The 26341-nt window shown below is 39.0% G+C and overlaps 1 protein-coding gene across 1 annotated transcript in view; it reads right to left on the bottom strand.

Annotated features, from left to right (window-relative positions):
* The window catches only part of LOC149445617 (mucin-2-like), a 207833-nt gene extending 181801 nt beyond the window's left edge, over positions 1-26032 (bottom strand). The window contains exons 1-4 of the mRNA XM_089653503.1: positions 25168-26032; positions 16799-16891; positions 13123-13381; positions 8141-8255 (exon numbers count right to left, since the gene is read on the bottom strand). Of these exons, the coding sequence (XP_089509629.1) occupies positions 8141-8255; positions 13123-13381; positions 16799-16891; positions 25168-26032 (1332 nt within the window). The remainder of the gene's footprint in view (positions 1-8140; positions 8256-13122; positions 13382-16798; positions 16892-25167) is intronic.
* Between the last annotated feature and the right edge of the window lie 309 nt (positions 26033-26341).

Below are 26341 nucleotides of genomic sequence, written 5' to 3'. Positions count from 1 at the left end.
CAGATAGAAAGAGAAATGATTGCTTTTACATCCTATATAGGTGTAAAAGCAATCAGTGTAAAAAAAAAAAATCTTCATCACCCCCCACAAGTAGTACAGTGTCACCATGGTGACACTGTACTGCTAGGGTGACAGTATGTAAAAAAAAAATAAATAAAAAATAATAATATAAAAAAATAAAATAAAAATGTAAAAAAAAATGTTTAAAAATTATAATTTTTGGTTATAAACTAATTTGGATTTTTTTTTTTTTTACTAAAAAGATAATGGAATAAATTTTGGCCAAGATTTATGATGAAATATTTATTTGTAAAATTTTATAAAAAAAACTTTTTTTCAAAATTTTTGGACTTTTTCATTTACATAGCAAAAAAAATTAAAATCACAGCGGTGAATAAATACCACCAAAATAAAGCTTTGTCTGTCTCAAAAAAATGGTAAAAAATTCATTTGGGTACAGTGTTGCATGACCGCGCAATTGTCATTCAAAGTGTGATAGTGCCGAAAGCTGAAAATTGCCCTGGACAGGAAGGGGGTAAAAGTGTCCGGTCTGGAAGTGGTTAAGAGAAATTGTGATCTAGAAGCCAACTTTGAGATGCAGGTAAATATTTTGGTGGATAGATTTAAACAGAAAGGGTACAAAAAATCTGAGCTTGAAAAAATTAAGGAAGGGGTCAAAAAGATGGATAGCGGAGAACTATTAAAAACTTCCAAGAAACAAAAGATAGATAATAGCATGACCTTTTGTACTATGTACTGTATAACAGACAGTATGAACAAATTGAAAGGGCATTAACCACTTGCACTCCTGAGGATTTATCCCCCTTAATGACCAGGCCTCCTTTTGCTACTCGGAGCTGCACTAATTCAACTGATAATTGCGCGGTCATGCAATGCTGCACCCAAACAAAATTTACGTCCTCTTTTTCACACAAATAGAACTTTCTTTCGGTGGTATTTAATCACCTGTGCGCTTTTTTTTTTCACGCTATAAACAAAAACAGACCAAAAATTTTGAAGAAAAACAATATTTTTTGCTTTCAGCTATAAAAAATATATAGTAAACTCAACGTTAGTTATAAATTTAGGTCAAAATGTATTCTGCTACATGTTTTTGTTAAAAAAATCCCAATAAGTGCATATTGATTGCTTTGTGTGAATGTTATAGCATCTACAAACTATGGTATAGATACTGCAATTTACGCCATTTTTTTGCTATACAGCTAGTTTAACGAACAATTGCGCGGTCATGCAATACGGTACAAAAATTAAATTTATGTCCTTTTTTAACACAAATAGAGCATTCTTTTGGTGGTATTTGATCACCTGTGCACTTTTTATTTTTGGAGCTATAAACAAAAAACTTTTTGAAGAAAAACTTTTTTTAAAAAAAAAAACAATATTTTCTTATTTCGGTCATAAAAATTATCCAAAAAAAACTAAAATTCCGTCATAAATTTAGTCCAAAATGTATTCTGCTACATGTTTTTGGTTAAAAAAATGCCAGTAAGTGTATATTTATTGCTTTGTGTGAAAGTTATAGCGTCTACAAAACTATGGTATAGATAATGGAATTTACACAGCTTTTACTTTCTGACTGCTCATCACATTTCTTGAGGTGCTAAAATACCAGGGTAGTACAAACACCCTCAAATGACCCCTTTTTGGAAGGTAGACACCCTAAGCTATCTGCTGAGAGGCATATTGAGTCCATGTAAGATTTATTTGTCCACAAGTTTCTGGAAAATGACAAAAACATTTTTTTTTTTACACAAAAATGTCATTTTAATGATTTATTTCTCGCACAAGCCATGGGTATATGTGGAATTACAGCCCAAAATACATTCTGCTACTTCTACCGAGTATGGGGATACTACAAGTGTGAGACTGTTTAGGAGCCTAGCCACATACAGGAGCCTGAAATCTAATGACCACTTTGAAAGGCTGAAGGTGCGTAACTTCCTCATTTCACTTCCTCAATACCTATCACCGTTTCAAAGGCCCTGACATGCCAGGATAGCACCAAACCCCCCCAAATGACCCCTTTCTAGAAAGTAGACACCCAAGGAATTTAAAAAGAGGCATAGTGAGTATTTTGCAGTTCTTTTTTCTCACAAGGTTTTGAAATATAAAAAAAAATAGAAAGAAATATGTTTTTGTTTTTTTTCTTAATTTTCCAAAAACTTGTGGCAACAAATGAGATCTGCAAAATACTTAACATGCTTCTTATCAAATTCCTTGGGGTTTCTACTTTCCAAAAAGGGGTCATTTGGGGGGTTAGTTGCTGTCCTGGCATTTCAGGGCCTCCGAAACTGTGATAGGTAGTCTGGAATTGTAATGAGGAAATAAAGCCCTTTAAAAGCCTGAAGGTGCTTATTGGATTTTGGGGTCCTGTACTTGGCTAGACTGCCAAAACGTCTCTCACATGTGGTACCCCCATACTCGGGAGAAGTAGCAGAATGTATTTTGGGGAGTAATTCCACATATACCCATGGCATGTGTGAGCATTAAATCATTTAAATGACAATTTTGTGTAAAAAAAAAAATGTTTTTGTAATTTTCCAAAAACTTAATGTAAAAAAATAAATTCTTCTATTTATTCAACATTCCTCTCAGCAAATAGTCTGGTGTGTCTACTTTCCAAAAAGGGGTCGTTTTGTGGGGTGGGGGCATTTTATGCCCAGCATTAGAAGTTTATGCCACACATCACTCACTCTTCTAACCACCTGAAGACCAAGCCTTTTCTGACACTTTTTGTCACATGAAAAAAATCTGTATTTTTTGCTAGGAAATTAATTTAAACCCCCAAACATTATATATTGTTTTAAAGCAGACACCCTAGTGAATAAAATGGTGGGTACTACAATTTTGTATGGCACGCAGCGATTTTTCAAAAGCAATTTTGTTTTAAAATTACACTTTTTTTACTTTTAATGCACAAAAACACAATATATTGGTCAATTATTTGGTAAGATATAAAAGTTGATGGTATGCCGAGTAAATAGATACCAAACATGACATGCTTTAAAACTGCGCATGCCCCGTGCAATGATGACAAACTGCATATATTTTTAACATCCATAGGCAACACTTTAAAAGCCTTTAAAAGCTACCATTTTAGATTTACAGAGGAGGTCTAGTGTTAGAATTACTGCCCTTGATCTGAAGTTCACGGCGATACCTCACATGTATGGTGCAATCGCTGTTTACATACCGTCACAGGGTCAACGCTTGTGCACACAGGTGTGCGTGCATGGCAGGGGCGCGTTTTTTTTAAAGTTATTTTGATTTTTTTATTATTTTTATACTGTACCTTTCATTTTTTTATCACTTTTAATGCTATCACAAGGAATGCAAATATCCCCTATAACTTCAATGGGCATTGTCATATATTCTTTTTTCAGAAATCTGGGTTCTATCAGACTCTAGATATCTCCTCTGCCCTTACATTATCTAATCAAACCAAAATCCGTGTGATCAGATGCTTTACCAATTTACAAATGGCGCTGTTTATATCCTGCGAAACTGATGTGATGAAATGCTCATAGCTTCCGAATTCTTAGACTATAGAGATGATTGGCACCATTCTGGTCTAAAATCAGCTCTATGGTCAGCTGGAAGAAACACCGGCTGCATTCTCAGGTTCTCCTGATGGCACGGGACTGCTCAAGAAGGCCGTTGAAGGCAGCTGGGGAGGAGGGCATCATATCACGCTGCTTGTAAAAGCAATCCTGCAGCTAATTAGCCACTAGGATTGCTTTTACATGAAAACCGATCGCCGGCTGAAAAAAAAGATACCAGGATGATGCCTGCAGCTGTAGGCATCATCCTGGTATAACCATTCTAAATCCAGTGATGTACCAATATTTCGCTGGTCCTTGTTGGGTGTATATGCTATGTTCTTTTTTTTGTATGCAGCCTGTGGATTGAACGAAAAAAAGAGAAGAAATCTATGCCAGAAAAAGTGTGTGGTATGCTCACCATTAGAATATACCTCCCTGCATCCACCCACTTCTAATGGTGGGCACACATTAGGTCACACTTTGCCACATGCGCCAGTTCCAGGATTGTACAAATGTCTAAATAGTGGCACGCTTGAATAAAAATTGTATAGACATCTGCAAATTTTTGGTTAAGGTGATTTGCGAGGGACTGAATTTTGTGGAGCCAATCAAATTCAGGTCACCCCAAGGATGACAGAGTGTATTGTTGTTGAAATGCATAAAACACATTATACTCTCATATCTATACCTGGCCACGGCAGCAGAGAGCACGGGCATATGATGAATCGGGTCTGCGGACCAATACAAATGCAATTCATTTCTTTTAGTAATGCCCATGTTGAGGGTTAGGCCCAAAAAAAATGTAAATTCGGAAACCGTAATGAGTTTCCATGCGACTGGTCTGGCAAGGTTTGAATTTGGGTTGGCGGCGATAAATTGTTGTGCATATAAATTGCTTTGATCCAGCATACAGATATTCCGTGAAAAACAGCTCCAAAAATCAAGGGGAGTAGTTAAATTTGCTATTTCCACCTGAATTCCGGGTTGTGAATTGGGGAAGTATGGGTGCTGCAGAATTTGTGGGCTGTCAATCAGGATTTGCAAGCACATCCGGAAGGATACCAGGAGCTCTATGGGCCTGTGTGAGAATTCTTGGTGGCTGCGGAACAATACTTGTGCTCGCCACGTCACCGGCTTGTGGTGGACTTATGGGACTCGCCACGTCACCAAGTCATACTGCAGTGCTGGTATTATTATTATTACTTACTCTAAATTACTTCTGGTAGCCAAAGCTACTACAAATTATTCCCGATGCTCCATGCTAATCTTTGTTATTCACAATATTCCAAGTTACTACCAGTTCTCCAAGTTACTCAAAAATTACTTCCAGTACTCTAAATTATTAAAACATTACTCAGTTACTTACAGTTACTCCAAGTCACTCCCAGCACACCAAGTTACTCTCAGTCCACGTTACTCCAAGTTACTCCAAAATTACTCCTAGGACTCCAAGTTATTCCAAATCGTTTACAGTTACTCCCAGCACTCCAAGTTGCCCCCACATTACTCCCAATACTCCAAGTTTGTTTAGGTTACAGTTACTTCCAAATTACTCCCAGTACTCCAAGTTACTCCCAAATTTCTTCCAGTACTCCAAGTTATTCAATGCAAATGCGCTTGCTTTAATAAAACCTGAATATCTTCTAAATGGTGCATGTTTAGGACATATTCATTTTACCTACAGGTAAACTTTATTATAAGCTTACCTGTAGGTAAAAATGAACAAAGTAGCTTTACTACCACTTTAAGACTATTATTGTATTATAGTTCATTCTCTAGTTAGGTTAAAATTGGAATACAAAATGGGAGTTCAGAATAATCTTTACAGGCTGGTGTAGATACCACGTTTCATAGTCTTTACAGATAACCCCTAATACAAAGTCTTGCTGCCCAAAATACTGGCAAAATGTTAGCTCAACTCTAAGAAAGACTAGGTTCAACTTAAACTTTAGCTTCTCTAAGTGTTTTGCATGCATTTGTCAGGCATTTTTAAGCTTCAGTATACTTTTTACTTCCAATGGAAAGCTAGTCACAAGGAGCTGGAGGGGCAAGAAACTGCAAGAAAAACAGACATTTTTCAAGCTCTCCAAGTGAAGTGTATAAGCACCAATAATGAATAACTTTTTCCCAAAAAAAGCTCATGTACTTTTTGAGTTTCAATCAACACATTTGCGGTGGTGCAATTCTCAGGTGTGTACAGGCATCATAGGATGCAATAAAAATCCTCATGTTGTACGTTGACATGCTCCTAGAAAAGCACGTCATATCACTCAGGTGTGAACCAGGGCAAAAGGATAGTAGATGCATTGATGTCAATGTTAGCAACTGGTAGCTTCTAGTGAACAATCTCTCTTCTTCTTTTGTGTGTCTCTAGTCATGGCCAGGTACAGCTGCTGAAGGGCAAGATTGATGTAAATACAGTATAGAACTACTAGGGTGAAAAGCTTTTCTCAGGACCTACTAAGATGTTAAAAAAAAATAATAATTAATGATTAGTTAAGCCTCTAAGTGCTTTTTTACTTGTCTACATTTCCGTTTTCCTGGCTTTTCCAAAAACAAACTTTGATGAAAGGTTTAGGGATGAATAACAGTTTTTGTAGTGTAATAGTTTTTTGAAAGTAAGAAAGGGATGGACATTGCATCAACCTCCCCAGTAAGGATAGCGGTTTTGACCTCAGCTGCTGCCAGCCACACCCCCTTTTGCATTTTGCCCCACCCACCGGAGGTTTGGTCACAGAGGTACAGCACTACAAGTTCAATCGGCTATTTTTTTAAAGTAGTTTATAAATCACACCAAAGAGTGAAAGCTTTGGAGGAGAAGGGACAGAGAGAATTGGTCCCAAATTGGTAAAATCCCTCTAAATGAGTGGAGGTAAGTGGAGGTCAGATTTCTAGAACTACTATTTACAATTCTTCTATATTGGGTGCAATATATTTATTAATGTGGTGTTCTGCTTTTCTTGTAGATCTTGTAGAATGCTTTTGAATTAGTTTTATTTTAACATTTATATGTTTTAAACTGATTTTATTCACTATTCTTATCAAATCCATATTTTCACAAATAAATAAAGTGCACTTGAAGCCATATAAATAAATATTCAGCTAGACTGTGCTGTCTATTAAAAGATAAGTTTACCTTTTAGACAAAAATAATCAATGCACATTTTTTTGCTGGTAAAAATATGTGCATTTATTTTTGTCTACAGGAGCCTGGAAAGAATTGCACCAGCGATCAGCAGATTACTGATGCCATGCAGGTCTCCTGCATACCTGTCAGTATATCTGCTTGCTGTACGGGATGTATGGTGAAGCAGATATTCTGACAGGAAGCTTCAATTAACTACCACGGTGCTCCACAGCGCTGTGGTAGTTCATTGAAAACTACAAGCTGACAGCCACTAAGGCTGTCAGGACTTGCAGTTCATTCATTCATGGAAGTCCATGAATGAATGATGCGGCCGTGTGGGCGGAGCCCCACACAGCCGCATTGTTTTCAAATTTGACAGATAGTACGGGGAGAAGTTTCCCTGTACAATCTGTCGGGGTGGGGGTGGCTGGTAGTTGCTGTAGCTATGGGAACATGTTACACCAGGGTTTCTCAACTAGGTTTCCTCCAGAGGTTGCTAGGGGTTCCTTGAGCAATGAGCAATTTTTTCCTCTCGGGTAAGTAAACACTGACACCATTGATCTTTTTAGTTATCTGTAAGGGGGTAATTCTTCCCAATGACCACAAGTGTAAAGAGCATTCTTACCTCTGACTATCACACTAATGTATCATGAATTGTACATAAAGTCATTTTTAGCAGAGGTTCCCTGAGACTGAACAGTTATGTAAAGGGTTCCTCTGTGTTGCAAAGAATGGCTGTGTTACATGTTCCACCCTAAAAATGGATGGAACATGTAACATTTTCCCAAAGGTGAACTTACCCTTTAAGTACCAGAATCTGACCTAGTCAGATACACCTCTTCTCTTTCTTTGCTCTACAAAGATGGTACTAAGGGTTGTAATTATTACTCAGTAATGCTAGCATAGAACACTTTTGTGTAAGGGGAATAACTTTTATTTCCACTTAGACAAAAAGCTACTGTATGTAAAGGCATTTCTAAGCCTAATCCGTTACAAAGTATAAGCTGCCACTGAGCTCTGTTAGCAACATGCCTAATGCAACAGAGCAGCTAAGAAGAGACAGTAAACCTGAAAAGTAAGCTCGGGGTTCCACCTGTTGAATTTGCCATGACATGGGCTTATATTTGTTAAGCAACATGTACTCTAGAATATGCAGTATGGCAGTTTGAGCAGTTTAAACTTGTTGCTAACTTCAAATGGTGAATGCATATCTTTAAAGAAAATGAAAGATACTACACTGTTTCAAGACAAATATAAACAGCTGCAGTACACTGACAAAATATTTGCTACATGTGCTTAAATTCATTGACCTCCATAATACACTTATCTTTGACAAATATGCAGCTAACATTCATGAAAAAATTATCCTTAGTGAAATGTCAGCATGTACCCTCTACTAGTTCACATAGTCTGCCAACTTGCATTTTATTTTCCCTTCATATATACTTACATGAATGGTGTTATTTTGTTCCCAAGAAATATCTAACATCAACTTAACGCTAATTTTCAGTGTATCATCATTTTTGTCTATTAGGATGCCATTATCAATATACGGAAGTTTTAACCTATGATATTGAAGAAGAAGACAAAATAAATTAGGTATGGATTACCTGGTCTCCTGTGAAGATTACTACAGATAATCAATACTACTTTAAAGAAATATTAAACCCTAAACCAAAAATGTTATATATATCAGCTTACCAATCATTAGATGTGGTGGCTGGATTAGTTTTCTTTTTTTTTTAGGGTTTTTCCCTCTGTTTACACCTGGTAATCTGGCCAGTAACACACCTTTCATATTAGAGTGCTTCCACTCTGCATGAAGGAGCCCAGGGGGCATCTTTGGACAGTAGCAATGTGAGTCTGGGGGGAGGGGGTGTTAGATGTACTTGCAGATTTAGATACACAAACACATTGAAGCCAAACTCCAACTCACACTGTAGTTATGCAAGCAGTTACTGCAATGTTGTTCTTTTTTGGATAAAGATTTTACACAAATAAATAAAATCTGGCTATTGTAAGTACTCCTGTCAGTGGTAAATGGTTTATCTCAACCCTCTAACTGCTACATCTGCAGCTTGTTCTGTTGAAAAACAACCGACTTACTGGCAGGATTATCAGGTGAAAATAAAAGAAAGTCTAAAAAAGAAAATGAATGCAGCCACCTCATCTAAGAATTGGTAAGCATCAGTATACTAAATGTTTGCTTTTTGGTTAATTATGGCTTTAAATGCTTTCATTTTCTTTTCTTGTGCACAGAAGCATAGTCATGCAGGTACATTCTCTGCATTAAAGTAAAACATCTTCCGCGAACCCTCCCCAGCCCCTGTCTAAATACTTATCTGAGTCTCCTGATCCAGCACTGTTACTCTCTTTGCTCTCTCTCTTTGCATAGGACAGAGAGGCAGCAGTGGTAGCCATTGACTCATAATTATTACTATTATACAGGATTTATATAGTGCAAACAGTTTGCGTATCACTTTACAATATAAAGGGAAACAGTACAAATACAATACATTTCAGTACATAAAAGAAGGAATGCTGTCAATCAAATTTTGTGATGAGGGAGTGGGGGGGGGGGGCAGGTCCAAGCCTTACTGTCTGTGTCCAAGACTCAGAACTGAGCCTGCACAAGTTCCCCCACAGGAAGCGTCATTCTATGGGGGCACTCGCCAAACAGGAGGAACCAAGAACTTTGACAGGGGACCCAAGAATAGGAGGTTTGAGGCTCCTCTGTGCAAGGTCATTGCAAAGAGCAGGTAAGTATGCTATGCTTGTTATTTAAAAAAAAAAAACGGGTTGATAATCACTTTAAGGCATATTGTATTGTGAAAACAAAAATCTAATTATTAGGTCACAGTCAAAAGCCAGAAATATTTAATGGACATGCTGCACACAATGTAAGCCTTTTTTTCAGACCGCAATGGAAGACTAAGAAACTACAACTTTCATCATAAAATAAAATAAGCATTTTTAGAGTTGCAAGCCAACAACTCAACGTCAGAGGGAGAAACTAGGCAGACTTCACCTGAAATAAATAAATAACCGTGTCTTTTTCTGAGATTAAAGACCTAAAAATTGTACATATTTACAGAAGAGTATTTTTGATAGTCTGCAGTTTCAGGATAGAAAAGGCAGCTTTCTTGTATAAGCAATTGCCTATTTTCAAAGACTGGAGACTGAAACATTTTAAAGATACTATTTAGGTGTTTAATAGACAGATCACAATTTTTGTGGGATTTTGCATATGGGAATTAAATATTTGTGTCTTGATTTAGAGATGGAAACATGCTACATTTTGTACCGTATCATTTAAGCATACAGTATACGGACAGGCTGCAATTTCTGAGGGATCAAGCAAGCATCTGGAAAATAAAAACTCAGTGTCTTGCTTCAGGGAATGTAGAATGAAAAAATTAACACATTCTGCACCACTGTTACTATACTTTTTCATCTGGAAATAAAAAAGATAGATTCTTTTTATTTTTGATTAAAAAGATAAACATTTTACAGATTTACTGCACATCATTTAATGCTTATCAGACAGGATGCTATTTCTGAGAGAAAGCAAATAGATTACAGCTAGAAATAAGACATTGTTGCCTTTTTTTCAAAGCCTGAATGACAATGGTACATTATTTATAGATTGGTACTACATTTTTAAACCAATTTGGACAGGCCACTATAAGTGAGCCAGAGAGCAAGCAGACTGTATCTTACAACAAAAATTGGGTTATTATGAAAAGGCAGAAGAGGCAAAGGTATATAGGTTTGCAACACAGTTTTAATAAACTGCTAGACAGACAAAGAATGTTGAGGCAGAGATAGATGGCAGATTGCATCTGGAAACAAAAATTATATTAAATTTAATGAGGAAAAGTGTTAGCAATTCCAAGCATACTTTTTAAGCCTTTTGGATAGTTAACAATTTCTGAGGGCTTGAGCAGCCCGATATTACAGAATTCCATTCTCTTTTTTTAAACATTTTTGAATAGGCTACTATTTCTGGTGGAGAGAGTAGGCAGGTTGAATCAATAAATATGATATTAGACTGGATACCCTCTGCTTACATATTGTTTAGCCACTGTGCATTATCTGTGCTATCTGTGTTTATTTCAAGATAAAACTTTTCACCTCTCTCCTTCTCCTAAATGGCAGCTTAAATACTGACCGTCTACTATAAACTGTTTATGGCTATCATCACTCAGATAATACACTTTATTTTCTCTTAATTTAATTGTAAGATAAAACCTGCCATGTCTTTATATTTGCTGCCCTATTAAAGTGCTTAGGCACTGTCCAGATGCTGGTTAATTTCTACCAAGTGAATCCCTAAGATCTATATTTGGAGCATTGTGAGAATAAGTGGCATACAGAGTTGGAAGGTTTGGGGAATGCACTCTGTTTTGAAATTTTAATACACTTTTAAAACAATACAGTTTGGTGCTGCAAAAGAAGCCCATAAACTATACTATTAAACTGTTGTGCCACTGGCCAGTTGGTATCAAGATTAGGGTTTTAGATTAATTGTTATAAAGGAAACCTTTCTATAGCTTTTAAATCTGTTGTGGTTGCTACTCCCACCAGTCAGTTTAGGCCTATTCACCATATCTGAGCCCTACTCACTGTCATATCAGTGCCTTGATCACTGCCATACACCATAACAGCGCTCTGATTACCTCCATACACCATACCAGCTTCCTGATCACCACCACATCATACCAGAATCCTGCTCAACACAATACTCTATACCAGCGTCCTGATCACCGTCATATGCCATACCAGTATCTTGATCACTGACATACCCCATACCAGTTTCCTAATCACCACCATACCCCATTCCAGTGTCCTGATCACCACAATACCCCATAACAACATCCTGATCATCACCATATGCCATACCAGCGTTTTAATCACCTCCATATGCCATACTATTAGTGTCAGTAAGTCCCTTCAAACAATCTTCAATGTGATAATCTAAAAATGAAATCCAATATCTCAGTGTACCTCAAAAAATACAAAAACTAAAACAGTGTATTATCCTCAGTGTAACAATAATTACAACCATATATACATATGTGAAAAATTGTGAAAAACACAATATAAACACTGCGTGAGAACACGTGAATTAGTGCAGCACTCCGTGTACACTCCAACATAAATACTACTCCGTGAACACTCCGTGGACACTTTTATGTGGCAAGAGTGAATACTCCTACCATCAAAATGTGATCAAAAAAGCCTTAATCCAATGGCCACCACTCATTCAGTAGATCCTGCAATGTTATGTCAAATGTCAGACATCCTATGCTTCCAAGTTTGATATATATCCTCCCCCAGCCAATCACAGGTAAACACCCATAGAAAAGAGAGAATAGCCATATAGTGTAATATGTCACATAAATATATCTAGACTTTATTGGTTGTACTTACATGTAAAATGTAATAAAAACGCATAAAAACGACTGTGAGCAGTCCAAGAACTCTGATGTGGGACAGTTGCAGTATCCCATTGATGCTGCAGCATAAAGGTGAGTATGTATGTTTATTTTTTACATATCCAAACTTCTTCTTTAATGGAAAGGAAAAGGAAGTAAGCATAAAAACCGCATCCCTTGCGTAGACAACAAAAATCCCTGAGACTGTTACTGGGTGTCATCATCTTGGATTTGCTGTCAACTGCCCCAGCAGATTCAGGGCTCTTACTAAAGCAACAGTCTATAGTACAGTGTTCCCTATCATTGTTCCCCAGGTAGCTACATAAATGTTTATGCAGGTAGATGAGGAGAGGGGCAGAGAAGCTGGGCCAGCACAGAGACAATCACAGAAGAGGGGGCTGTTCTAGAGAAATTATTCCCCTGGAGTCAAACATTTTAGCATGTTTAAAGGCATATTGAAAGTGAATATAAATCATTAAAAAAGAAGCATGGCCAAAGTTTTTTTTTGGCCATAATTTTCTTGTAAGTCACAGTGCACTTAAGTTTACACTACTTTGACTCAGCTGAGAGTGGGTTGAGAGCCACTCCAGACTCTGAAAGGATCCATATTGTTGGGATCTGTCCAGCTGCCTGATTGACAGCTGTCTCAGCTGAGAGCCAAAGCCAACTATCTTCGCTCCCCTCTCCTGCCTGGCACTCCAGTGAGCACTGGAGGGACAGTCCGGAGAGCGGTGGCTGACAATCACTGTTCTCCGCTATGAGCAGTCCAAGAACTCTGACGTGGGACAGTTGCAGTATCCCATTGATGCTGCAGCATAAAGGTGAGTATGTATGTTTATTTTTTACATATCCAAACTTCTTCTGTAATGGAAAGGAAAAGGAAGTAATCACTTAAAATACTTGATTATCTACAGTTTTTTAGGTTGGTTGCAGGGTCTGTTTATTGTACTTCACTACATGAAATAATAGCATAGCAAATTAAAATCATATTTACCGTTGTCCATGGATTAAAGGAACATGATCAATTATTTCTATTAGCAATTCATTTATGTTTAAAGATAATTGAGAGATGGTGGGTAGATTCTTGATCCTGCCTTGTTGAATCTGTATATTAAAGTTTTCATAGTGTCTTCCACAGTGAGAAGCAAGCAGGTAGTTACATATTCCTGGAAATCGATAGATTGCTCCATCAAATGTCCTAAAGTGGAAGTTACCCCAGGTACTGCAGAGCCGACTTTCTTTTAGCTTTAAAACTAGAAAATTCAAATTAAAACAGGAGATATTAAATTAATTAAAATGTAAAGAAAAACTTAGAAAAAACTTAGAACCCCTAGCTGTTTTTTATTTCAATGTGTGTTCCTACTGTTTTCCTTTCTAAGGAATGGAAAGCATAGCTTGTATTTATGGCTGACTCCACATAATATAAAAATGATAGAGAACTCAAAACCAGGAAGGGTAACTGTTTGTAACCAGCTTGCTCTCCAACACGTGAATGTGACATGACTGGAATTCTGGGCTACCATTGGAGATCATTGGCACAACTTGAGTCACTTATTAATCCAAAGAGGCAACCTTGTCTGGTGAGTGTGGTGTGAAGTGGGGGTTCACTTACCTGGAGCATGTAGAGACACCAATGTGGATGACATCTTACAGGTTAATCACATATGTTGCACAGTGGTTAATTAATTTTGAGTGGCACTAAGCACAATCACGTACTTGAATGTTTTATTACATTTCTAAGACATTAATCACTGATTTCGTTTTTTGCAGCACAATGTAATTTTGGACTTTATTATTGTTTTGTATTGTTTATGTATTTGTTCTTTCAGCCATTGTTTAATACCTATATTAATTGTGCAGTGCTGTGCCTCATCTTTCCTTCTTTGGGGTTTATGCATATTGTATCTGCAGGGCACCTATTTGCTGCCTTGTGGCAGCAGCTGCTACAAGTTACACATATGATTATCCTTTGTAGCGTGGGTGTTTTTGACATTTTAATTGCCAGTGCACCTTGACAAATGAACAGGTCACAGTACCCCTTTTTTAGTAGCCCCTAAGGATATTGCATCAGTTATGTGTGATGATAATAGGTCAGGGACATCTGGGGATGGGGGTGGGGGCATAGATGATGGAGGTTTGCCGGTGCTCCAACATCAGCAAGAATGGGCAGGTTGTTTTCTTCTAACCTTTCTGCCCTGGGTGTCAGTGCAGATAATCTTTGCCAGGGCATGGGACTGCTGAATGCCATCTTCTGATTTATCATTGCCAGCAGCCAATAAAACACTGCTATTCAGAAGTCATGTACCCTGGAGTTAAATGTATGCTTTAACCTCTGGTGTAGGTGAAGTGATGAGAAGATAGTTCCTGGCCACATTGAAATCTACTACCAACAGTGAGTGTCTTGTCAATACGTTATTATTTTGATTGGGGTCATTGCATTGAGGCATGTGCCGCAGATCATTGCATCTGTGTTTTATTGTGCAGACAGGTGCTGGTTATATCATTATGCCATTCAGGGACATTTACAGATGGTTAATCTTTTTTCCCCCTAGTGCCCAGTACTGGGACCGGTACATCACTTCCTGTTAACAGAGTGAATTCAGTTTTTCTGACAGTAATGAAGATATTCTGGCACACAGAGGTTTAATGTCCCACAATCTTAAAAATGCACTGCAAAGATACTAGGACTAGACAAGTAATCCAAAAGGTCTGTAAAGTTCATAAGTTCACCAATGTTGGTAGATGCTAATTAGTGCACCAGCGACTGCTATCCTCAGAGTTTGGCCAGATCTGTACAGAGAAATTAGAAAAAGGTGAGGGGGGCGCGTCACCTAAGTGCAGTATCTACAGCTTTTGGAATCTGCTTGGCGGTACCTGTGGGACGGAGAGGAGTGGCAGATAATATATGAGAGGAGTTCAAGTCAAACCAGGACTTTTGAGAACAAATTATGGAGTTGAAAACTGTGGAAATTGCAGTTATTTTTCGACATACTCCCCTGCTACCCTTATACACTTATCCTAGCGTTTAAATAATGCCTGGAAAGCTTCAGCATAGAAAGATTAGTCAGTATGCCTGAACCATCCTAGGAAATTCGTGAATGACTATGTTCACCGTTCCCACAGAACGTTTTGTCTCTTGTGGGTCAGGCCACCACAGCCGGGATTGTCACTGATAGACGCAAAACAATCTTTGAAATGTTTACACCATTCATATGATTTCTGTAGCTGAGCGTCTCATCATCATACTGTGCTTGAAGTCTGCTGTAGATATCTGCTGGTTTTACGCCTTCATTCACAAGGAACATCTTCACCGCATGCTGTGCCAGGTATGCACTAACACTGTTGCCTGTCATTTTGATTAATGGTCTCTGGACTGGCCCGTGGCATGTGCGCCAGCCACCTATCAGTAATAGGACACACTTGCCACTTACTACTGTGTGTAGTACCGCCATGCTAGCATTCCTTTTTATACCTGTAAAATTAAAAGTCCCGATTTGACTTGAACGCCCCTCGTATTTGTTGAGCCTGTTTATTATCCACATTCTGTAAGTGGTTTTAACCACTTGCTAATAAACCGACTTATTTTAATACTGCACTTAGGTGGCACCCCCCCCCCCATTATTTCTTCTCAGGTTTTATGACAGCAGGGGATCTTGGGACCTGTAGTCTTATAGCCAATACATACTGTATTCCTGAGTGCTGTTTGAACTACAACTACCAGAGAGCTGGGGAACAAGAAGGATGCTTAGAAATCAGATATATTCTACAGCAAGGAACTGGCTCACTCTCTTGGCGTGGGATTCAGAACTGAACACAGATGGACTGCCATCTTCCTCCAGAGACAGATTGCTGACCTACTGCTGCAGGACTCTGCACATCAGTTCAGCACAGCGGTGATGCCAATCGCTACACTGGGATTGCATCAGATTCTCTGCATCGGGACTGTCACTGTCTAGTCTTCACACAGACATCTTTGCTCACCGCGCTCACCGGCCTCCAGGCAGTAACTCTGCAGTTTCCTGCAAACTGCCAAGAGCCTGGGCAGGAACTCTCATTCCTAGGAAAGTATGCTATCCATAGGGCTGGTGAGCAGGTGGATGCCTAACCTCTTTCTTTCATCAGTCTAGAGACACTGCATGCAGACATCTTTACACCTCAGCTACCAGAAGATCTTTGCTTTGAGCAGTACCACGGCTTATCTGTTTAACTTCATTGAATTACCAGTATTTACTAATGCTTATGGGCCTCATCATTGCTAGCAGAAGACAGCAGATATGGGATAACACCATATCAGGAAATTTAAACATTGCAGGACTCAAGTTGCAATCGCTAGTTAAAGGGACCTTTTTTCTTCTAAGGTCATTGTTTTTCAATTTAGGGTATTTATATCTATTTATGTCAGAGTATACATTTACATAATGCTCTGCATGCCCTGTTGCTGAGCCTGTGGCACAGAGCGAACTGATAAGGCAACAAGCCTTTTCTTACCCTTCTTGACACAGGTGTTGCAATTAAATAGTTGAAACATACTACTCATGACTGTATAACCTGTCAAACGTTGCTAATTGATTATTCCTATTTTGCCAGTTTTCTGCTTTTATGCATTAGCTGGGGTTGTATATCTTAAACCCATTATTCCTGTAGCCTACTATTTTGAATAAGATATTTACCTTGACTAGAGCCCAATAAACTTCTTCGTTGTCTGACTTTACGTTCCCCAGTCAGGAATATATTTTCTGATTGATAGCATTGGCGTTGACTTTCTGCAAATAAAAAGATATATTTGAATGTTAGAATGTCTGTCAGAGTATTCGTTTATTCAGAATTGTAGAAGAGAGACAAGAGGGGCACTGGATACTGATTGTATGGTCCAGTTGGTTGTTCTTTAGTGGTCCACTTTCTAGTGGCATCTCATCTGCCCTTGAGTTCTAAGGAAACTGTAAGACAATACTCAGTGAATCAGAAAGGAAGGATGAGGAGGAAAGTGCAACACCACTGATATGAGCCCATAATATAATTTATTTGTATTCAGTAAAAACAGGACTAAAAGCATATATAAAAAATCCATGAACAATCCATGACAATATTGTCAACAGAACAGATGTCCATATTGGAAAATTTACCTTTATCTTCTGTTCTGGTGACAACTATAACATTTTGCGGTTTCCATCCCTTTTTTGCTCCAGAGACAATGAAGACCACAACATCAGAGAGATTGTTGACACAAATACCATTAAAGACCTGACAGAAATTCTCCCACTCCATTCTAAAGGGTAGTTGTAAGCATTTTCCCTTTTGTTTCATTTAGCAAGCCAGTTGTTTCAAGTTAGCAACCCAGTTTACCATAACAGTCTAGACTTTTTCATCACTCACCACCCGCACATGGTGAATCTCCTGCATGTTTCCCACTGTGCATACATGCATTTTTAGTTGTTGCAAAAAAAGATATTGGCTTGCTTAGTGACCTGCATGTAAGCAGGCTGCCCATGTTTCCCTCATATGGCTGGCAGGAGCAGCAGATCCCTACCTATAGACAGAGCTTAGGGCTATCCCACTAGTTTCAGTGCCCAAGCTCACATACTGTTTCTGTTCAATGATACTGACCTGAGGACACATGACTCATTCTCCTGGTCACAGTCTCATTAACCCCTTCTGCTCAGCACACCTCTCATACAGGCCTGCAGTAACCAAGGTCCAGACTAAATCTCCAAAAGTCCAACTGAACACCTGGGTCCCATGGTGTACAGGGTTAACTCTCACCACCAGGAGGGCTACTCCTTCCCTTAGTCATAATGTTTTCTTTAGCCAACCACACTTGCTACAGTAATGCATTCACTCCTTCTTTTAGATAAATCTTAACCCACAATATTACATCTTGCAGAGCTTCCCCAGAGTAGACAAGGATGTGTTTTCAACTAAACTATCAGATTACAACAGTCCATATTAGCATAAGGTTCAGTGTACACAATGCAAGCAATTCCTAAACAATGGTAGAATCCAATACAAAAGGTGGTCCAGGTGATGGCATTCACAAATGGACTGTCTTGCTAACCATATGGAAGGAGTGCTATGGTGCTACTTACTATTTTCCTTCATGTTGTCTTGTCCAGGTCTCCAAATTTACAATAATAAATGATGAATGCAAATGGTAAGCTAATGCAAACCCAAATCACAACATCTGTGCATACGGGGTTAATTACATAAAAAGGGGGGTTAAACCATAGATTGGGTTTCCTCAAGAAAAACCCAGGAATAATACTCTATAGGCAGTACTCCAAACACCTGAGGTGGATCTCATGTGAGAAAGGCGTTTTTACTCTAAAACACTTTGATTTCCACCTCCGCCTGATCCTGAGTGTCCACATGTCAGCTGCAGGTTTTATCTATTGATGCCTATTAGTTTCTTTTAGCCTAGATCTCCTCCCTGTTCTAATGGAATTGTACAGGGGTTAGATAAAAATTGGAAACACTGTGATTTGAAGGTGTGAAAGTGATTATATATTTCATGTTGAAAGCGGAAGTGATGTAACACTTTAGCTTCTGCTATGTGCTGAGACAGCTAGCTAACAGGTAGGAAACCTCGCATTTGTGAACACAGTGGCTAAGTGGTTAGCACTTTCAGGTCCCAACCATGGCACTAAATGCCTGGAGTTTGCTTGTTCTCTTTGTTCCTGCGTGAGTTTCTTCCACTCTCCAAAGACATGCTGGTAGGTTAATTGGTTGCTGACTAAATTGGCCCTAATATGTATATGGCTGTGAGTTAGGGACCTTGGATTGTTAGCTCCTTTAGGACTGGCACTGCTGTGAATGTGTAATAAATATGTAAAGTGCTGCGTAAATCGATGGCACTAATAAGTACCTGTAATAAATAAAAACATTAATAAATTTGTTGTTCACTACATGTGCTGCTAGTAATAGAGAATCATGTCAGAGTTTACTGAGCTTCAAAGAGGGCATGAAGACTGAGATTGAGCTCTGCAGTCACTTTTGCAGCAGTTGTTTTTTTATTCCGGGTCACAATCCTGCGCAATGTCCTTTTTGTCTCTTTCGGTCAGTTGACCATGTCGACTGCGCTTATGCTTATCAGAATACGTTTTCCCAGAAACTGTATATATTGTCATAACCTTTGATACTGTACCTCGCAACACGGCAAATAAATTTGAAACTTCAGTCACAGAGGCACCAGCTATACAGGCACCAACAATTTGCCCTCTTTGAAGCTCAGTAAGCTCTGACATGATTCCGTATTAGTAGCAGTGCACACAGTGAATGATGAAAGTGAGGCTTCCCACCTGTTAGCTCTGTGTCTCATTACACAGCAGAAGCATTTTGTGTGTAATAGACTTCAATGGAACTGCATGAAAAATGCAAGTATTGTGTTTTTGATGCATTTTTTATGCATTTTGAGTGTTGTGTTTTGTGTGACTGTAAGCTGGTTGTTAAGGAGCGGCAAACCGCTGCATCTTTAACAACTGATGAGTCATCAGCTGTCAGCAGGATTCCCAGCTGACAACTGGATATAAGCAAACATATTGCACAACATCATACACAACAGTTTTTGACAAGTCCTTTATTAAAAAATTAACAAACAAAATTGTCCTCTGAAGTAGATCCAACATCAATCACAATGAATACCAATGTCGACCCAAAGAAAAAAAAAAAGAGCTCTGCTGCCGCCGAAGGCTCCTGCTATCTGACAGCTCTTAAATAGGCTAGGAGGCAGAGCAACAGGGTTGATTGGAGAATGGTCACCCCACGCTGTTTTTTGTCTCAATTTTTTTTTCTTTTGATAACCACTTGCTCTCCAGAGGATTTATTCCCTTTTCCTGATCAGGCCATTTTTTGCAAAACAGCACTGTGTTACTTTAACTGACAATTGCACATTCATGCAACACTGCACCCAAATTAAATTTGTGTCCTTTTTTTCCCACAAATGGAGCTTTCTTTTGGTGGTATTTGATCACCTCTGCGGTTTTTATTTTTTGCGCTATAAACAAAAAAGGGCTGACAATTTTGAGAACAAAAATATTTTTGACTTTTTGCTATTAAACATGTCCAGTAAAAAGATTTATAAAAAAAATCAAAAGTCGTCATACATTTAGGCCAAAATGTATTCTGTTACATGTCTTTGCTAAAAAATAAATTGCAATACGTGTAAATTAATTGGTTTACGTGAAAGTTATAGCGTCTATAAATGGTGGTATATATACTGGATTTTTTTTTTTTTAATACTAGTAATGGCGGCAATCAGCAACTTATAGCGGGAGTGTATTCTGACACTGGGGGGGAAACTGACTAACTGTCACTGATACTGTACTAACTGGTCAAGAAGGGGTTAACATCTGGGGCAATCAAAGGGTTAACGGTGTGCTGTCTTACTGTGTGCTGTGTGTGTTTTACAGTGTAAGTACATTGCTTTTTATTGATCTGCTATGCAGAGCAATGCAAAGCAGTGTGCTGGAGCTGACAGAGAAGAGATCTGTATTGTTTACATACAGACCTCTCCCCCCATCAGTGATACTCGGTGATCGCGGGGTGCCGGTGGGAAAATAACCGGCCGAGACTTGGTGATCGACAGCTGAAGCCGCCAATGGGAGTGAGGGTAGGGCGCACGCGCCCTCTACCCGTAAATGCAAAATCACGTGTATATATACATGATTTTGCGCAGCCCTGCTGCCCTGTAGCAGTATCTCTGCTATAGGGCGGCCGGGCAAGTTGTTAATTGATGGCAATTGTTTTTTTTATATTCAGCTGTCAGCACTGAATTCATGGATGTGCAGTTACAGGCAGCTGCACAAAAACACCTGCACACCTAGGCACAGAAATGTAGGGTTCTATTCATGGTGTATGGCCGTCTGTGGTGCACACCCAGGCACAGAAATGTACGCTTCTATTCATGGTGTATGGCCGTCTGTGGTTGTATGAATGAGCCTTTAATCACTTGTGGATAGTATATTGAATACAATGTGATTCTAATAAGATATTGTAAACGCCAACAAGCAGTTAGATCTAACAAAGTAAAACAAGGTAGCTTCTCAGATCGATTTATAATTGGCACAGGAAAGAAGTGCATGGCAGGGCAGTACACTAAACAATATATTCATTTCTTTTTTTAACTTAATTATTGAAACAGTTTAATGATGTTTTTTTGTGCTGACTACCTTATTTTTGCATTGTTCCTTGTACTGCCCTTCCCAGGTGCACCTTCCCTGTGCGCTTTTAAGTTCACCTGTCCAGAGACCATATTTTACTTTGTTGGATTTGGTTCACATTGAGGGTCTTTAGCTACCTTGAGCCAGGGCTTCTGCTGGGTTGCTGTACCTTCACGAAGGATGGATCTACCTCCAAGGTATATCTTCTCTGAATGTATTTATTGCTAGATATGTTTCAAGATAAAAACTCATATAGTTTTGAGTCAGGGACCACCCTATAAAGAAATGCCTTGTCATGGCAGGGTGGCTTAACATGTATTTGGAAATGCAACAAAAGTGTTGAAACAGTTTAATTAGGAATTTTGATTTTGAATAGCTGGGTAATCTGTAGGGAAGTAAAACTTTAATTCCACACTCCATCAGAAACTAGTGAGAAAAATCTGCAACAGGGAAACGGAAAACAATTAAAAGCTGACAGGGGTTCTAGCATCCTTCACTTTCCCCCACTTCCTGTCTAGTATCCCCAGAGCAGGAAGTGAGAGATAACCTTTCCAATGTAGCCCCAGATAGCTATAAAACATGACAAGGGATTTTAATCTTCCCAGTGCCATCCAAAACTAGAAACAATGGCTATAGATAAACTTTATAATATTTTCAAATATTTTATTGAAAAGGTTTTTAACTGCAATACAAAAATATAACCAGTAGAATTGTCAGGTACACATATACATATTGACAACATGAAAGGGATAGAGAGGTGTGGCAAGTCCCCACCAAACGGCCGGGGAACTTGATACTGTATTCAAATGTACATGAGAGGTATGCTCATTTTCATGTGGACCATGTTGGAGTATATGGATCTTAAAGGTGGATATAAGGTTAAGTAGGGAATAGAAAGAGGGAGGAAGAGAGGGAAGGAGGGGTGGTTAGGCACCATTATCTTTATCTTTGAGGTATGCGTTCTATTAAGATTAAAGTCAGTAATCAGATATTTGAACCGGTAGGAAGGTGCAGCCATCGAGACCAGTGTAATGTAAATTTATTGTACGTGGAGTTTCGAATGGCCGTTCTTCTTTCCATCTCACACTGCAGATTAAGATCAGTCACCAGGCGTGATAGCAGGGGAGAAGACGTGGATCGCCAGAATTTGGTGATGTTGATCCTAGCCGCCGCTAGGATGTGTACGACAATAATGCGTGAACTTGTGGGGAATTTGTCTATATTTATATGAAGGAGGGCTAGGGCAGGATTTGGGGCCACAGGCGCGTCTGTGATTGAAGAGATCAATTGGAAAACTTTATTCCAGTAAGATTTAAGAGATTTGCATGACCAGAGCAGATGGAAGAGTGAGCCAGTTTCCCCACAATGTCTCCAGCACGCCTGTGACTGCTGGGGGTAATAGAGAGATAATTTAGTAGGGGTTAGATACCATTGGTGGAGGATTTTCAGATATGATTCCCAATGGGCACTACATTTTGACGCTTTAAAAGTAATATTGAAAATCCTTTCCCAGGAGTGTGGGTTTGTCGAGAGTGACAAGGTCTTTTCCCAATTTGTCAGGGATGAAGTAGATGTTGTAAATTGCGCTACTGTTAGAAGTGTATAAAAAGTAGATATTCCTTTCTTCGGATAGGTGTTCCGATTTAGGAATTGATGTGCAGTAGCCGGAATTTCTATTTTGAGTGGTATGTTTGTTTTATGGAGAGAATGGATTATGCGCATATAGGTGAATTGGTCTTTATCAAGGAGATGAAATTTCTTCTGAAGAGTTTGAAATGAATCTGGGTTTTGGGTGCTGAAGAGGTCTTGGATATAATGTATACCAAGCTTTGTCCATGAGGCCAGGTTCAAGTGTGGGGATATGAAATATAAGGATGAGAGCGGAGTAAGGATTCTAAGATTATCTTTGTGGGACCAAGTGTAGGTCAAAAAGTCGTGCCAAGCTAACAAAGAAGCTTGCACGCATGGGTGTGTATGTAAATGTTTATTACACATCGCACGGGGCACAAATAAGGCGTCTGTCAATGAGCTTGGTGTGTGCATGGAAGCCTCCATGACAGTCCAAGTTTTATCCGGAGACGGGTGCCACCAGAAGAAGAGCTGGTCTAACAACACGGCTTGATAATACGATTTTATATGTGGGAGACCTGCTCCACCTCTGGCAGGCGGGCGTATTAAGAGGTTTGTCGTACATCTAGGGCATTTGGAATTCCATAAGAAATTATTCAGGATTTTTTGGAGTTTGGAGAAGAAGGTGGAGGGGGCCGGGATAGGCAGAGTGTGGAAAATATAGAGTATTTTGGGCAGTATGCACATTTTTATAGTTGCTATTCTGCCTAGTATTGAAAGAGTATTTGTGCGAAAGTTTTTGAGCTCTTGTGGGATTGTGTCAAGTAATGGCTTGAAGTTGGTTGTATATAGTTGGCCGATTTTAGCAGTTAGCTTTATCCCTAAATAAGATATATTATCTTTTTCCCATTTAAAAGGGAACCGTTTAGTAAGTAGTTTCTGGGTTGCGGCGGGTGTATACAGGTTTAAGATAGAAGACTTGGGTTTATTGAGTTTATAGTATGAGACTGTTGCGTAGGCATGGATATGTGTTCGAATTGTTGTAAGCGATTTGTTGGGGTTTGTAATCATTAGAATAATATCATCCGCAAATAGGCTAATTTTATGTTCGTGCTTAAAAAACTTGACTCCTGTGATATTTGGATCGTTTCTAAGGTTGGATGCTAGTGGTTCAATAAGTAACGCGAAAATTATGGGCGAAAGAGGGCATCCTTGTCTGGTGCCATTAGATATTGGAAAGGGTTGTGAGAGCGTGCCGTTCGTAAGTACTCTAGCCGAAGGTTTGGAGTATAGGGAGAGAATCGCAGACAGTATCCAGTCTGTTATTCCGTATTTCTGTAGAGTATGTGTCATAAATTGCCAATGGATTCGGTCAAATGCTTTTTCCGCGTCAAGCGAAAGAAGGAGTGATGGTTGTTTGTGAGATTCAAGGTGGTGTAGTAGTGATATAATTCGTCGTGTCGCGTCGGGAGCTTGTCTCCCAGGGATGAATCCCACTTGGTCAGGGTGGATTAATGTAGGAAGGTATGGGAGCAGTCGTTGAGCTATTATCTTGGCATATATTTTTAGGTCTGTATTAAGTAAAGAGATCGGCCTGTAATTCTGGACTAACTGGGGGTCTTTACCTGGTTTTGGGATAGTGGTAATTATGGATTGTAGCATATCAGAGGGAAATTCTCCATTAGAAGCCACATGATTATAAAGGGAGGAGAGATGCAACTTAAGGTTGGGTGCAAATGATTTATAATATTCATTAGTGAAACCGTCGTTTCCTGGTGACTTGTTCATGGGTAAACTGTTTATAATTTTCTCAATCTCTGCGGGAGAAATCGGTACAGAGAGGGAGTCTAGTTGGGAAGAGGTGAGTTGAGGAAGAGTTGTGCGAATTAGAAAATTCTCGATGGAGGGAGTCGTTGGTTGTACCGTATCTGGGTCATCTTTTATGTTATATAAAGTTTGGTAGTAGCATGCAAATGCGTTAGCTATGTCTTGTGGGTTCGACATTGGGGTTAGCGATTCTGGATGTTGGACTATGGAGATTTTATTTTTAAGTCTTTTTTGTTTGATGGATTTGGCGAGAAGGGAGTTAGTTTTATTGCTAAGTGCATAGAATTGTGATTTTGTTTTTAGAAGGTTCGAGTCATATGAGTGTAGTAAAATAGCACGTAATTTATTTCTATCTCTATTTAGGGCCGCGGATGTAGAAGGAGTCGGATTCCGTTTATTAATTTCTTCGTTTGCATGTATAGAGGCCAATAGTTGGTCTATTTGTTGGGATCTCTGTTTTTTAATACGGGAGTTTAGTTGTATAAGGATACCTCTCATGTAGGCTTTGTATGTGAGCCAGAGTGTGGTGATAGAGATATCTGGTGTGGAGTTAGTTTCAAAAAAGAGATTATGGGCATCCATTATAAACTTCTGATTTTCTGGAAGTTTCAAGAGTGAGGAATTAAGTCTCCATATGGGTGGGATTGCTGATCGTTGGCTGTCATCAAGGGATATGTTGATCGGGGCGTGATCCGACCAGGTTATAATACCAATATTAGAAGATGACACGTGCTGTAGTGTCCATTTATCAGTGAGGAACAGGTCAATTCTTGAGTACGAAAGATGTGGCGGTGAAAAATATGTGTAGTCTCTTTCAGAGCCATGTTGGCATCTCCAGATGTCATATAGGTCGTGGTCATGTAAAACATGGTTGAGGTCAAGGTTAGAAGATTTTTTGTTGGAGGATGAGTCCATCTGAGAGTTATTGAGAACATTAAGGTCCCCGCCAATAATGAGTCTACCTTGTTTGTGCTTAGAGATGAGGTTGAAGACTTTGCGAAAGAATCTTAGTTGCTTGCTGTTTGGACCATATACATTCACTAGGGTATAGGTAATGTCGTTGATTTGGCATATCAATATAATATATCTCCCTTGTGGGTCGACTATGGAAGAGGTGTAGTTAAATGATAGAGAGTCATTAACGGCAATAATTACTCCGTTTTTCTTTTTAGTATTATTTGCCATATATTTTTGAGAAAAGCTGTGGAGATATAGTTTAGGGGTCTTTTCCGTAGCGAAGTGGGATTCCTGTATAAAGAGTAAGTCAGTTCGAGATTTCCGGATTTCTCTAGATAACATCGATCTCTTGAAGGGGGAGTTGAGGCCCTGAGCGTTAAGTGAAGTAATAGTGATCATTGGACCTTTTTCCCAAGTATAGAACTAGTTGGGTTGTTGTTTGGTAGATTATTTCAAATCGTATGTTATTAATGTATATTCGGTGGTGCCATGAAAGAGGGAAGATGGGAGAGGGAGAAACAACAGTAAAAAAACACTTGCATATAACACAAGTAACCAGTGTAGCAATGAACGCTACGTCAAAAAGGAGGGACATGAACAAGTCCTGACCTCCAGGGGGGTCAAATCTGCTGCAAACTTGAAAAACAAAAAACATGGAATGTAGGCCGATTGCCAGCAGTTGTAAACTCTGTAGATGGCCTCCGGGGG

The sequence above is a fragment of the Staurois parvus genome, unplaced genomic scaffold (genome assembly GCF_062004578.1).
Source record: "Staurois parvus isolate SC_StPar_1 unplaced genomic scaffold, SC_StPar_1.0 ptg000715l, whole genome shotgun sequence".
Taxonomy (NCBI): domain Eukaryota; kingdom Metazoa; phylum Chordata; class Amphibia; order Anura; family Ranidae; genus Staurois; species Staurois parvus.
This window is presented reverse-complemented; position numbering and strand designations above follow the sequence as displayed.